The sequence below is a fragment of the Anomaloglossus baeobatrachus genome, unplaced genomic scaffold (genome assembly GCF_048569485.1).
Source record: "Anomaloglossus baeobatrachus isolate aAnoBae1 unplaced genomic scaffold, aAnoBae1.hap1 Scaffold_603, whole genome shotgun sequence".
Taxonomy (NCBI): Eukaryota; Metazoa; Chordata; class Amphibia; order Anura; family Aromobatidae; genus Anomaloglossus; species Anomaloglossus baeobatrachus.
Window position 1 is genome coordinate 106,095 of NW_027444968.1, and position 14,291 is coordinate 120,385.

At 45.8% G+C, this 14,291-nt stretch overlaps 1 protein-coding gene across 1 annotated transcript in view; it reads left to right on the forward strand.

Annotated features, from left to right (window-relative positions):
- LOC142285655 (pancreatic triacylglycerol lipase-like) overlaps window positions 1-14,291 on the forward strand; it is a gene marked incomplete at its 3' end in the record, with an annotated part of 59,748 nt that overhangs the window by 376 nt on the left and 45,081 nt on the right. The window contains exons 2-4 of the mRNA XM_075333288.1: window positions 344-462; window positions 4,834-5,044; window positions 12,546-12,700. Of these exons, the coding sequence (XP_075189403.1) occupies window positions 344-462; window positions 4,834-5,044; window positions 12,546-12,700 (485 nt within the window). The remainder of the gene's footprint in view (window positions 1-343; window positions 463-4,833; window positions 5,045-12,545; window positions 12,701-14,291) is intronic.

Genomic DNA, 14,291 nt, shown 5'->3' on the forward strand with positions numbered 1-14,291 from the left:
GAGGAAGTGTTTTTTTGGGACCAAAAACGTGCATCTTTGTGGTCGCCACTGAGCTGACGCATGCGCACACAGCCTAACAGGTTTAATTAAACAAAAAACTAGGTAACATATCTTGACCAAGATCCCACTCTTATTTTGTGTTGCACTCACATTGGTGACTACGCCACACTCCAGCCGGTCTCACATGGTCTCCAAGCACATTCTGGAGGAAACGTAGCGACATTCATATATGACATATCTCCCTCTGTTTAGACTCGTGGGGTTGAACACTTGTCACCAGACAGGGACCCCTAGACAGCGCATCTGCATTTCCCCTGCAACCTCCCTGCACGATGCTCCACAGTAAAGTTAAAGTTTTGCAAGGAGAGAAGCCACCTGGTGACCCTGGAGTTCCTGTCCTCGGCATTCCTCATCCAGGCCAGCGATGAATGGTCCATCACCATCCGAAACTCACCCCAGCAGGTAATAACGCAGGGAATCCAAGGCCCATTCATGCCCATTTCTCCACTACGCTGTAGTTCTTCTCTGCTGGGGTGAGCTTTCTGCTCAGGTAGGTGACCGGGTGCTCTCCTCCATTTATCTCCTGTGACAGGACCACTACCCAGACCCACCTCCGAGGCATCTGTCTGCACTACAAACCCCTTCTTAAAATTGGGATTGATGAGGACGGGCCGTGCACACAGGACCACCTTTAGTGACTGGAACGCTTCCTCCACCTGAAGTTCCAGCGCACCATGACCTACTTCTTCCCTTTTAACAGATCGGTCAGAGGTGCTGATCTCTCAGAAAAATTGGGTATGAAATGCCTGTAATACCTCATGATGCCACGGAAAGCGCTCACCTGCTTCGTGGTAAGGGGCCGGGGACAGTTTTGTATGACTTTATTAATCTGTGGCTTGATAACCCCTCAGCCTATCACATAACCCAAGTAGCGAGCTTCTTCGAGACCTACTGCACATTTTTTGGAGTTGGCCTTCAAACCACCCTGGGCATTGGGTGAAGGTTAAATTGTGGCACCTCATTCAACTTTCAGAAATTGTTGCAAAATCGTAACGAACCGTCTGGCTTTGGGAGTAATACAATAGAGCTAGCACAGTCGCTCCAGGACTTCTCAATAACACCTAGTTGTAGCATATTTTTCACCTCCTCCGCGATGGCTTGCCTATGAGCCTCCGGCACACGGTATGGCTTCATTCGTACCTTTACGTGAGGCTCGGTGACAATGTCATGACGGATTACAGACGTTCAGCCGGGCAGGTCTGACAATACAAATGTATATATGTGACGCCTCTGGACTATTCAGGTGGTCGCAGGGTACTGCACGCTCTTTCTCTTTAGTGCAGTATTCAAATCCCTCTTGGTTCTGGGTCCCCATCATGCAGTGCTGCCTCCATCAGCAAATCAAATCCTAGATACACCCTGCACCACACCCACCAGGCACACTAGTGGGCGGCTTGAGCAGAATAGGGCTGCCCACCTAGGGGTCAGGCAGGGAGGTGGAAGGTGTTAGAGGAGTCGAATAGTAGCCCTCAAGGTGAGAGGAGCTCAGAGGAAGCTGGGAGTAGTGACTCCCAGGAGAAGCTATCTAGGTTGCAGACGGTGGTCTGGACCTAGAGGAGTCGGACCCCCGGTCGCAGGGGATTGAGGCGAGTTGCCTGGACCTGTCAAAGAGGACGGTCAGCAGCCTGGTGCTATCACCGGTCCGGGATCGAAGGCACAGCGGGGTACACGGACCCTAGGTCGGGGAGAAGCTTCAGGCGACCCGGCAATTAACCTGCGAAGAATGGAGCCCTTATGGACTGTTCCCACCAGTTCCAGAATTGGGGCACTAGCGCAACGAGGGGGATAGAGCCTTCCATACAAGCAACCCACCAAAATCCCAAGCATGAGCCCTGAGAGCAGGCTCCCACACTTATCCACAGTGGGGAGCGGGGCCCGGCAAGTTCCAGACTACCAGGCCACTACAGTGAACTTAAACTTTGTGCCAAGAGGCAGATCACAGATCACCAGGCAGCACTGCAGGTGACGGGACCCGGACGAGCTCCCCGAGAGAGGCAGCAGCACCCGGAGACTTGGTTTACCCTGTTGTCAGCATCTGCTTATTGGCTGAGTGAGTACCTGAGTGATCTCCCAGTCACGGCACCCTGTATCATCATCCAGAGTCCTGGAGCATACCCCTGCCCGTGGAGGGCAACGACACCTTGCTGCCCCACTTCATCACCCCAGATACTCCCAACGGCAGCAGCGGTACTCCCAGGTACCGTACATCACGGGTGGCGTCACGAACTACAACTCCCCTGTAAATATCCCCCTTTTACATTAGAGTGTGGCCCCTAAGACCACGGGTCCGGAGACCCTCGAGCCACGAACGGACACTATCCCCGGATCCGAGCGGATTGTAGCGTGTTCAGGCGGGCGTCCACAGAAGACATGAATTGCAGCATGCGGGTCTGAGTCTCACGCTGGCGTTGGAGTTCCTCCTGTACGGCTGCTAGTGCTGCAGCGGGATCCATGGCCTGATCTTACTGTCAGGGCCAGGTGGACGGGCAGACCCAGGAGCTTGGTCCACTGGGCCGAACTCCTTGATGGTGGTAAGGGGTCCGGTAGCTGGAGCACTATAGGCAGCAGAACAGTCCGTGCACACGAGTATAACGGAGAAGTCCCTGGGACCACGGAGTCACTGATGGTAGTCCGGGTGACGGAGCTCAGGTTCGGAAGCCGAGAAGATGTCAGGCGGGGTCCGGAACCTTTGGAGCGAGATGACGGGTCACCGCAGGGATCCGAGATGGTACGGACTGTCAGGATGGCAGATAGGCAGCGTTCGGGGTTCGGGATTCGGCAGGACCGGATGGCGAGGCAGGCTCGGCTCTACAAGAGAGATAGGTGAGTATATCACAGAGACACAAGGAGACCTGACTCCTAGCTTAAGAAACACGAAGATCAGGCCCCGCCCACTTGGACATTAAACCCCTTTATACCCTGTACCTGTGTGCATCATTTCCTGTTAATGGACGCTGGCCCTTTAAGAAAGGGTCAATGACCGCGCGCGCGCCCTAATGCGCATGCGCGCGGCCCGAGTGCCAGAAGCCAGAGCAGGAAGCTGAAAGGAGGAAGCAGCAGAGCCGGGCTGGGGCTGAGAAGCCGACGGGCGCCGGGAGCGGGGACCAGGACGCCGGGGACGCGCCGGCAATGGATGCTGGAGAGCGGGGAGCGGCGGTGACCGGACCGAGGAACCGGGAAGCGAGGCAGGGGAGCCGGGGAGCGTGACAGGTGAGCCGGGGAGCAGCGCAGGGGACCCGGGGAGCGTGACAGATGCCCAGGTTATACCAACTGTACATATATAATTATATACAGGAGATGCCCAGGTTATACCGGCTGTACATATATAATTATATACAGGAGATGCCCAGGTTATACCAGCTGTACATATATAATTATATACAGGAGATGCCCTGGTTATACCGGCTGTACATATATAATTATATACAGGAGATGCCCAGGTTATACCGGCTGTACATATATAATTATATACAGGAGATGCCCAGGTTATACCGGCTGTACATATATAATTATATACAGGAGATGCCCAGGTTATACCGGCTGTACATATATAATTATATACAGGAGATGCCCAGGTTATACCGGCTGTACATATATAATTATATACAGGAGATGCCCAGGTTATACCATCTGTACATATATAATTATATACAGGAGATGTCCAGGTTATACCGGCTGTACATATATAATTATGTACAGGAGGTGCCCAGGTTATACCAGCTGTACATATATAATTATATACAGGAGATGTCCAGGTTATACCGGCTGTACATATATAATTATATACAGGAGATGCCCGGGTTATACCGGCTGTACATATATAATTATATACAGGAGATGCCCAGGTTATACCAGCTGTACATATATAATTATATACAGGAGATGCCCAGGTTATACCAGCTGTACATATATAATTATATACAGGAGATGCCCGGGTTATACCGGCTGTACATATATAATTATATACAGGAGATGTCCAGGTTATACCGGCTGTACATATATAATTATATACAGGAGATGCCCGGGTTATACCAGCTGTACATATATAATTATATACAGGAGATGCCCAGGTTATACCGGCTGTACATATATAATTATATACAGGAGATGCCCAGGTTATACCGGCTGTACATATATAATTATATACAGGAGATGCCCAGGTTATACCGGCTGTACATATATAATTATATACAGGAGATGCCCAGGTTACACCAGCTGTACATATATAATTATATACAGGAGATGTCCAGGTTATACCGGCTGTACATATATAATTATATACAGGAGATGCCCGGGTTATACCAGCTGTACATATATAATTATATACAGGAGATGCCCAGGTTATACCGGCTGTACATATATAATTATATACAGGAGATGCCCAGGTTATACCGGCTGTACATATATAATTATATACAGGAGATGCCCAGGTTATACCGGCTGTACATATATAATTATATACAGGAGATGCCCAGGTTACACCAGCTGTACATATATAATTATATACAGGAGATGTCCAGGTTATACCGGCTGTACATATATAATTATATACAGGAGATGCCCAGGTTATACCGGCTGTACATATATAATTATATAGAGGATATTTCTGGGGCACTCCTCCTTTCTTCTTCTTTTCTTCTCCTCGCTGTCGCTGACCTCGTCTGACCTTCACTTCCCTTTTTTCCGTTGTGATTTCTTCTCCTTTTTCCTTCTCTTTCCTCTTCTCCATTTTCTCTCATATTTTCGGGGAGTTTCCATATTCTTTGCTGTCAGTGGTCGATTCTCGGAGCCGTTCTGTCGTCTGCGCGGTCGGTTCTCGGAGCCGCTGGTAACACGAGATCAGTGAAATCCAACCCTGGAAACTCTGTCCCAGCGGATGATATTATACGGAGGATCCAGGACTACAGCCCCAGCATGTACACAGCCCTAAGGATGATGAGGATCACACTCCTGATCATTCACATGATGACAGGTCTGGTGGCAGGTAAGAGCGGCATACACACCAGAGGGGCCGCACACTCACCGGAGGGGCCATGGGGGCCGCACACTCACCAGAGGGGCCGCTGAGGCCGCACACACCAGAGGAGCCGCACACTCACCGGAGGGACCGCAGATGCCGCACACACCAGAGGGGCCACACACTCACCCGAGGGGCTATGGGGGCTGCACACTCACTGGAGGGGCGATGGGGGCCGTTCACACAGATGTATGGTCTTTGGTGACAAAGTTATGGCCAAGAAACCCACAACAGTCAAAGAACTGTGGAAGAGACTGGAAGAAGAGTGGGTCAAAATCCCCCCAGAGCAGTGTGAGAGGCTAGTGATGTCCTGTGGCCGCAGATGACGTCATTCACAGCGATGGCCGGGGCACATCCTACTGATTGGGACTGTTGTTACCTGCAGAACATTTACTGATCATCTCTCTCTACAGTCATTGCTGCTCTCCAATTACAATGCCTTGTGAAAGTATTCAGCCCCCTTGAATTTTTTAACCTTTTCCCACATTTCAGGCTTCAAACATAAAGATAAAATGTTAATGTTCTGGTGAAGAATCAACAAGTGACACAATTGTGAGGTTAGATGGAGGGCGTTTGTGAACAGCAGTTTTCAGCTCTTTCCACAGATTCTCGATTGGGTTCAGGTCTGGACTGTGACTTGGCCATTCTAACACCTGGATACGGTTATTTGTGAACCATTCCATTGTAGATTTTGCTTTATGTTTGGGATCATTGTCTTGTTGGAGACAACTCTCCATCCCAGTCTCAGGTCTTTTGCAGACTCCAACAGGTTTTCTTCAAGAATGGTCCTGTATTTGGCTAAATTCATCTTCCCATCAATTTTAACCATCTTCACTGTCCCTGCTGAAGAAAAGCAGGCCCAAACCATGATGCTGCCACCACCATGTTTGACAGTGGGGATGGTGTGTTCAGGGTGATGAGCTGTGTTGCTTTTATCGTTTAGCATTCTGCCCAAATAGTGTGATTTTGGTTTCCTCTGAGCAGAGCCCCTTCTTCCACATGTTTGGGGTCTCCAGGCGGCTTGTGGCAAACTCTAAACAACACTTTTTCTGGATATCTTTGAGAAATGGCTTCTTCTTGCCACTCTTCCATAAAGGCCAGATTTGTGCAGTGTAGACTGATTGTTGTGCTATGGACAGACTCTCCCCCCTCAGCTGTAGATCTCTGCAGATCATCCAGAGGGATCATGGGCCTCTTGGCTGCGTCTCTGATCAGTCTTCTCCTTGTGTGAGATGACAGTTTGGATGGACGGCCGGGTCTTGGTAGATTTGCAGTGGTATGATGCTCCTTCCATTTCAATATGATCACTTGCACAGTGCTTCTTGGGATGTTTAAAGTTGTGGAAATCTTTTTGTAACCAAATCCGGTTTTACACTTCTCCACAACAGTATCACGGACCTGCCTGTTGTGTTCCTTGGTCTTCATGATGCTCTCTGTGCTTTACACAGAACATGAGCCTATCACAGAGCAGGGGCATTATACGGAGACTTGATTACACACAGGGGCTTATATTTATCATCATCAGTCATTTAGGACAACATTGGATCATTCACAGATCCTCAATCAACTTCTGGAGGGAGTTTGCTGCACTGAAAGTAAAGGGGATGAATAATATTGCACGCCCCAATTTTCAGTTATTTATTTTTTAAAAAAGTTTAATATAAGTAATACATTTCCTTCATCTTCACAATTGTGTCACTTGTTGTAGATTCTTCACCAGAACATTAACATTTTTATCTTTATGTTTGAAGCCTGAAACGTGAGAAAAGGGTGAAAAATTCAAGGGGCTGAATACTTTCACAAGCCACTATATCAGCATGTTTGGGGCAAAATTAAAGTTTTATGTTGGTAAACTTTGGATCTTTTCTAAAACCCTGTTTTGGTGGCACAGTGCACCCCTTAGGCCACTTTCACATTGTGTTTTCAGCTACGTTCACTGGAGCCGTTGGGGCATCCGTCTGAACCCATATGGACGCATACGCTGATGGAGCCATTGACTATAATGGGGTAGACGGAGTCAACGTGGGCTCTGTCTTGCACCATTTTCGGGCATATATGTTTTCTGCAGGCTAGTAGACTACGTTTGGGTGTCCACCTGGAGAAAATGTATATGCCCCAAAATGATGCAGCGTCCGAAACACGTTTTGCGGGGGGAGGGGGGTACAGACGGATGTCCCAACGAGACCAGTGAATGTAGGTGAAAACCCAATGTGAAAGTAGACTTATACAAAACCGGAGCATGGTCACCAAAGGAGACTTTGAGCTTGTTCTCTGTTTTTTATATGGAGAGTGAGGTCTGGATTAGTGTATAGCGTTGGATACATTGTATCAGTTATTATATGTGGAGTGAGGTCTGGATTAGTGTATAGCACTGGATACATTGTATCAGTTATTATATGTGGAATGAGGTCTGGATTAGTGTATAGCGTTGGATACATTGTATCAGTTATATGTGGAGTGAGGTCTGGATTAGTGTATAGCGCTGGATACATTGTATCAGTTATTATATGTGGAGTGAGGTCTGCATTAGTGTATAGCGTTGGATACATTGTATCAGTTATTATATGTGGAGTAAGGTCTGGATTAGTGTATAGCGTTGGATACATTGTATCAGTTATTATATGCGGAGTGAGGTCTGGATTAGTGTATAGCACTGGATACATTGTATCAGTTATTATATGTGGAGTGAGGTCTGGATTAGTGTATAGCGCTGGATACATTGTATCAGTTATTATATGTGGAGTGAGGTCTGGATTAGTGTATAGCACTGGATACATTGTATCAGCTATTATATGTGGAGTGAGGTCTGGATTAGTGTATAGCACTGGATACATTGTATCAGTTATATGTGGAATGAGGTCTGGATTAGTGTATAGCGTTGGATACATTGTATCAGTTATATGTGGAGTGAGGTCTGGATTAGTGTATAGCGTTGGATACATTGTATCAGTTATTATATGTGGAGTGAGGTCTGGATTAGTGTATAGCGCTGGATACATTGTATCAGTTATATGTGGAGTGAGGTCTGGATTAGTGTATAGCGTTGGATACATTGTATCAGTTATTATATGTGGAGTGAGGTCTGGATTAGTGTATAGCGTTGGATACATTGTATCAGTTATTATATGTGGAATGAGGTCTGGATTAGTGTATAGCACTGGATACATTGTATCAGTTATATGTGGAGTGAGGTCTGGATTAGTGTATAGCGTTGGATACATTGTATCAGTTATTATATGTGGAGTGAGGTCTGGATTAGTGTATAGCACTGGATACATTGTATCAGTTATATGTGGAGTGAGGTCTGGATTAGTGTATAGCGCTGGATACATTGTATCAGTTATTATATGTGGAGTGAGGTCTGGATTAGTGTATAGCGTTGGATACATTGTATCAGTTATTATATGTGGAGTGAGGTCTGGATTAGTGTATAGCGTTGGATACATTGTATCAGTTATTATATGTGGAGTGAGGTCTGGATTAGTGTATAGCACTGGATACATTGTATCAGTTATTATATGTGGAGTGAGGTCTGGATTAGTGTATAGCACTGGATACATTGTATCAGTTATTATATGTGGAGTGAGGTCTGGATTAGTGTATAGCACTGGATACATTGTATCAGTTATTATATGTGGAGTGAGGTCTGGATTAGTGTATAGCACTGGATACATTGTATCAGTTATTATATGTGGAGTGAGGTCTGGATTAGTGTATAGCGTTGGATACATTGTATCAGTTATTATATGTGGAGTGAGGTCTGGATTAGTGTATAGCACTGGATACATTGTATCAGTTATTATATGTGGAGTGAGGTCTGGATTAGTGTATAGCACTGGATACATTGTATCAGTTATTATATGTGGAGTGAGGTCTGGATTAGTGTATAGCGTTGGATACATTGATACATTGTATCAGTTATTATATGTGGAATGAGGTCTGGATTAGTGTATAGCGCTGGATACATTGTATCAGTTATTATATGTGGAGTGAGGTCTGGATTAGTGTATAGCGCTGGATACATTGTATCAGTTATTATATGTGGAGTGAGGTCTGGATTAGTGTATAGCGCTGGATACATTGTATCAGTTATTATATGTGGAGTGAGGTCTGGATTAGTGTATAGCGTTGGATACATTGTATCAGTTATTATATGTGGAGTGAGGTCTGGATTAGTGTATAGCGTTGGATACATTGTATCAGTTATTATATGTGGAGTGAGGTCTGGATTAGTGTATAGCGTTGGATACATTGTATCAGTTATTATATGTGGAGTGAGGTCTGGATTAGTGTATAGCACTGGATACATTGTATCAGTTATTATATGTGGAGTGAGGTCTGGATTAGTGTATAGCACTGGATACATTGTATCAGTTATTATATGTGGAGTGAGGTCTGGATTAGTGTATAGCGTTGGATACATTGTATCAGTTATTATATGTGGAGTGAGGTCTGGATTAGTGTATAGCGTTGGATACATTGTATCAGTTATTATATGTGGAGTGAGGTCTGGATTAGTGTATAGCACTGGATACATTGTATCAGTTATTATATGTGGAGAGAGGTCTGGATTAGTGTATAGCGCTGGATACATTGCATCAGTTATTATATGTGGAGTGAGGTCTGGATTAGTGTATAGCGTTGGATACATTGTATCAGTTATTATATGTGGAGAGAGGTCTGGATTAGTGTATAGCGCTGGATACATTGCATCAGTTATTATATGTGGAGTGAGGTCTGGATTAGTGTATAGCGCTGGATACATTGTATCAGTTATTATATGTGGAGTGAGGTCTGGATTAGTGTATAGCACTGGATACATTGTGTGGCTAACTGAAAAGATGGTAATAATTGCAAGCTTTCGAGACTACTCAGGTCTCTTCATCAGGCATGGTATGCGGAAGAGACCTGAGTAGTCTCGAAAGCTTGCAATTATTACCATCTTTTCAGTTAGCCATTAAAAGGTATCAACCACTGAGGACTTTCTGTTCTTTTAAACAAAAATTTTTTTTTATCTCTACTGGCTAACACGGTACAAAGATATATTTTACGTGGATACATTGTATCAGTTATTATATGTGGAATGAGGTCTGGATTAGTGTATAGCGTTGGATACATTGTATCAGTTATTATATGTGGAGTGAGGTCTGGATTAGTGTATAGCACTGGATACATTGTATCAGTTATTATATGTGGAATGAGGTCTGGATTAGTGTATAGCGCTGGATACATTGTATCAGTTATATGTGGAGTGAGGTCTGGATTAGTGTATAGCGTTAGATACATTGTATCAGTTATTATATGTGGAGTGAGGTCTGGATTAGTGTATAGCACTGGATACATTGTATCAGTTATTATATGTGGAATGAGGTCTGGATTAGTGTATAGCGCTGGATACATTGTATCAGTTATATGTGGAGTGAGGTCTGGATTAGTGTATAGCGCTGGATACATTGTATCAGTTATATGTGGAATGAGGTCTGGATTAGTGTATAGCGCTGGATACATTGTATCAGTTATATGTGGAGTGAGGTCTGGATTAGTGTATAGCACTGGATACATTGTATCAGTTATTATATGTGGAGTGAGGTCTGGATTAGTGTATAGCGTTGGATACATTGTATCAGTTATATGTGGAGTGAGGTCTGGATTAGTGTATAGCACTGGATACATTGTATCAGTTATTATATGTGGAGTGAGGTCTGGATTAGTGTATAGCACTGGATACATTGTATCAGTTATTATATGCGGAGTGAGGTCTGGATTAGTGTATAGCGCTGGATACATTGTATTAGTTATTATATGTGGAGTGAGGTCTGGATTAGTGTATAGCACTGGATACATTGTATCAGTTATTATATGCGGAGTGAGGTCTGGATAAGTGTATAGCGCTGGATACATTGTATTAGTTATATGTGGAGTGAGGTCTGGATTAGTGTATAGCGCTGGATACATTGTATCAGTTATTATATGTGGAGTGAGGTCTGGATTAGTGTATAGCGCTGGATACATTGTATCAGTTATATGTGGAGTGAGGTCTGGATTAGTGTATAGCGCTGGATACATTGTATCAGTTATTATATGTGGAGTGAGGTCTGGATTAGTGTATAGCGCTGGATACATTGTATCAGTTATATGTGGAGTGAGGTCTGGATTAGTGTATAGCGCTGGATACATTGTATCAGTTATTATATGCGGAGTGAGGTCTGGATTAGTGTATAGCGCTGGATACATTGTATCAGTTATTATATGCGGAGTGAGGTCTGGATTAGTGTATAGCACTGGATACATTGTATCAGTTATTATATGTGGAGTGAGGTCTGGATTAGTGTATAGCACTGGATACATTGTATCAGTTATATGTGGAGTGAGGTCTGGATTAGTGTATAGCGCTGGATACATTGTATCAGTTATTATATGCGGAGTGAGGTCTGGATTAGTGTATAGCACTGGATACATTGTATCAGTTATTATATGCGGAGTGAGGTCTGGATTAGTGTATAGCACTGGATACATTGTATCAGTTATATGTGGAGTGAGGTCTGGATTAGTGTATAGCGCTGGATACATTGTATCAGTTATATGTGGAGTGAGGTCTGGATTAGTGTATAGCGCTGGATACATTGTATCAGTTATATGTGGAGTGAGGTCTGGATTAGTGTATAGCGCTGGATACATTGTATTAGTTATATGTGGAGTGAGGTCTGGATTAGTGTATAGCGTTGGATACATTGTATCAGTTATATGTGGAGTGAGGTCTGGATTAGTGTATAGCGCTGGATACATTGTATCAGTTATTTGTGGAGTGAGGTCTGGATTAGTGTATAGCGCTGGATACATTGTATCAGTTATATGTGGAGTGAGGTCTGGATTAGTGTATAGCGCTGGATACATTGTATTAGTTATATGTGGAGTGAGGTCTGGATTAGTGTATAGCGCTGGATACATTGTATCAGTTATATGTGGAGTGAGGTCTGGATTAGTGTATAGCGCTGGATACATTGTATCAGTTATATGTGGAGTGAGGTCTGGATTAGTGTATAGCGCTGGATACATTGTATCAGTTATTATATGCGGAGTGAGGTCTGGATTAGTGTATAGCACTGGATACATTGTATCAGTTATTATATGCGGAGTGAGGTCTGGATTAGTGTATAGCACTGGATACATTGTATCAGTTATATGTGGAGTGAGGTCTGGATTAGTGTATAGCGCTGGATACATTGTATCAGTTATTTGTGGAGTGAGGTCTGGATTAGTGTATAGCGCTGGATACATTGTATCAGTTATATGTGGAGTGAGGTCTGGATTAGTGTATAGCGCTGGATACATTGTATCAGTTATATGTGGAGTGAGGTCTGGATTAGTGTATAGCACTGGATACATTGTATAATAATACAGATTATTCCCACACACTCTTTCCGCCTCTTACTTTACCACTTTTCTTATTATTGGAGTTTCTTTGCAGGAGGAGACGTCTGTTACGACCATCTTGGCTGTTTCTCAGACTCCAGTCCTTGGTCCGGGACCCTCCAGAGACCTCACCCCGCTCTGCCGTGGTCCCCGGAGAAGATAAACACTAAATTCCTTCTGTTTACGAGAGAACTCGTCTCTAAATACCAGGTAAGACCCTTATAGCCAGACAATGTGTCTGCAGCTCTCTGAGCATAAACCTTGTATTAACCACCGTCTCTGGTGCTGGTATTACTGCCGCCTCCGGTGCTGGTATTACTGCCGCCTCCGGTGCTGGAAATACTGCCGTCTCCGGTGCTGATATTATCGCTGCCTCCAGTGCTGGAATGACCGCCGTTTCCAGTGCTGGTATTACTGCCATCTCCGGTGTTGGTATTATCGCTGCCTCCGGTGCTGGTAATACTGCCGTCTCTGGTGCTGGTAATACTGCCGTCTCTGGTGCTGGTATTACTGCCGTCTCCAGTGCTGGAAATACTGCCGTCTCTGGTGCTGGTAATACCGCCATCTCCGGTGTTGGTATTATCGCTGCCTCTGGTGCTGGTAATACCGCCGTCTCTGGTGCTGGTATTACCGCCGTCTCTGGTGCTGGTAATACTGCCGTCTCCAGTGCTGGAATGACCGCCGTCTCTGGTGCTGGTAATACCGCCGTCTCTGGTGCTGGTATTACTGCCGTCTCTGGTGCTGGTAATACCGCCATCTCCGGTGTTGGTATTATCGCTGCCTCTGGTGCTGGTAATACCGCCGTCTCTGGTGCTGGTAATACCGCCGTCTCTGGTGCTGGTAATACTGCCGTCTCCAGTGCTGGAATGACCGCCGTCTCTGGTGCTGGTAATACCGCCGTCTCTGGTGCTGGTATTACTGCCGTCTCTGGTGCTGGTAATACCGCCATCTCCGGTGTTGGTATTATCGCTGCCTCTGGTGCTGGTAATACCGCCGTCTCTGGTGCTGGTAATACCGCCGTCTCTGGTGCTGGTAATACTGCCGTCTCCAGTGCTGGAATGACCGCCGTCTCTGGTGCTGGTAATACCGCCGTCTCTGGTGCTGGTATTACTGCCGTCTCTGGTGCTGGTAATACCGCCATCTCCGGTGTTGGTATTATCGCTGCCTCCGGTGCTGGTAATACTGCCGTCTCTGGTGCTGGTAATACTGCCGTCTCTGGTGCTGGTATTACTGCCGTCTCCAGTGCTGGAAATACTGCCGTCTCTGGTGCTGGTAATACCGCCATCTCCGGTGTTGGTATTATCGCTGCCTCTGGTGCTGGTAATACTGCCGTCTCTGGTGCTGGTATTACCGCCGTCTCTGGTGCTGGTAATACTGCCGTCTCCAGTGCTGGAATGACCGCCGTCTCTGGTGCTGGTAATACCGCCATCTCCGGTGTTGGTATTATCGCTGCCTCCGGTGCTGGTAATACTGCCGTCTCTGGTGCTGGTATTACCGCCGTCTCTGGTGCTGGTAATACTGCCGTCTCCAGTGCTGGAATGACCGCCGTCTCTGGTGCTGGTAATACCGCCATCTCCGGTGTTGGTATTATCGCTGCCTCTGGTGCTGGTAATACTGCCGTCTCTGGTGCTGGTAATACTGCCGTCTCTGGTGCTGGTAATACTGCCGTCTCTGGTGCTGGTAATACCGCCATCTCTGGTGCTGGTAATACCGCCGTCTCTGGTGCTGGTAATACTGCCGTCTCTGGTGCTGGTAATACCGCCATCTCTGGTGCTGGTAATACCGCCCTCTCCGATGCTGG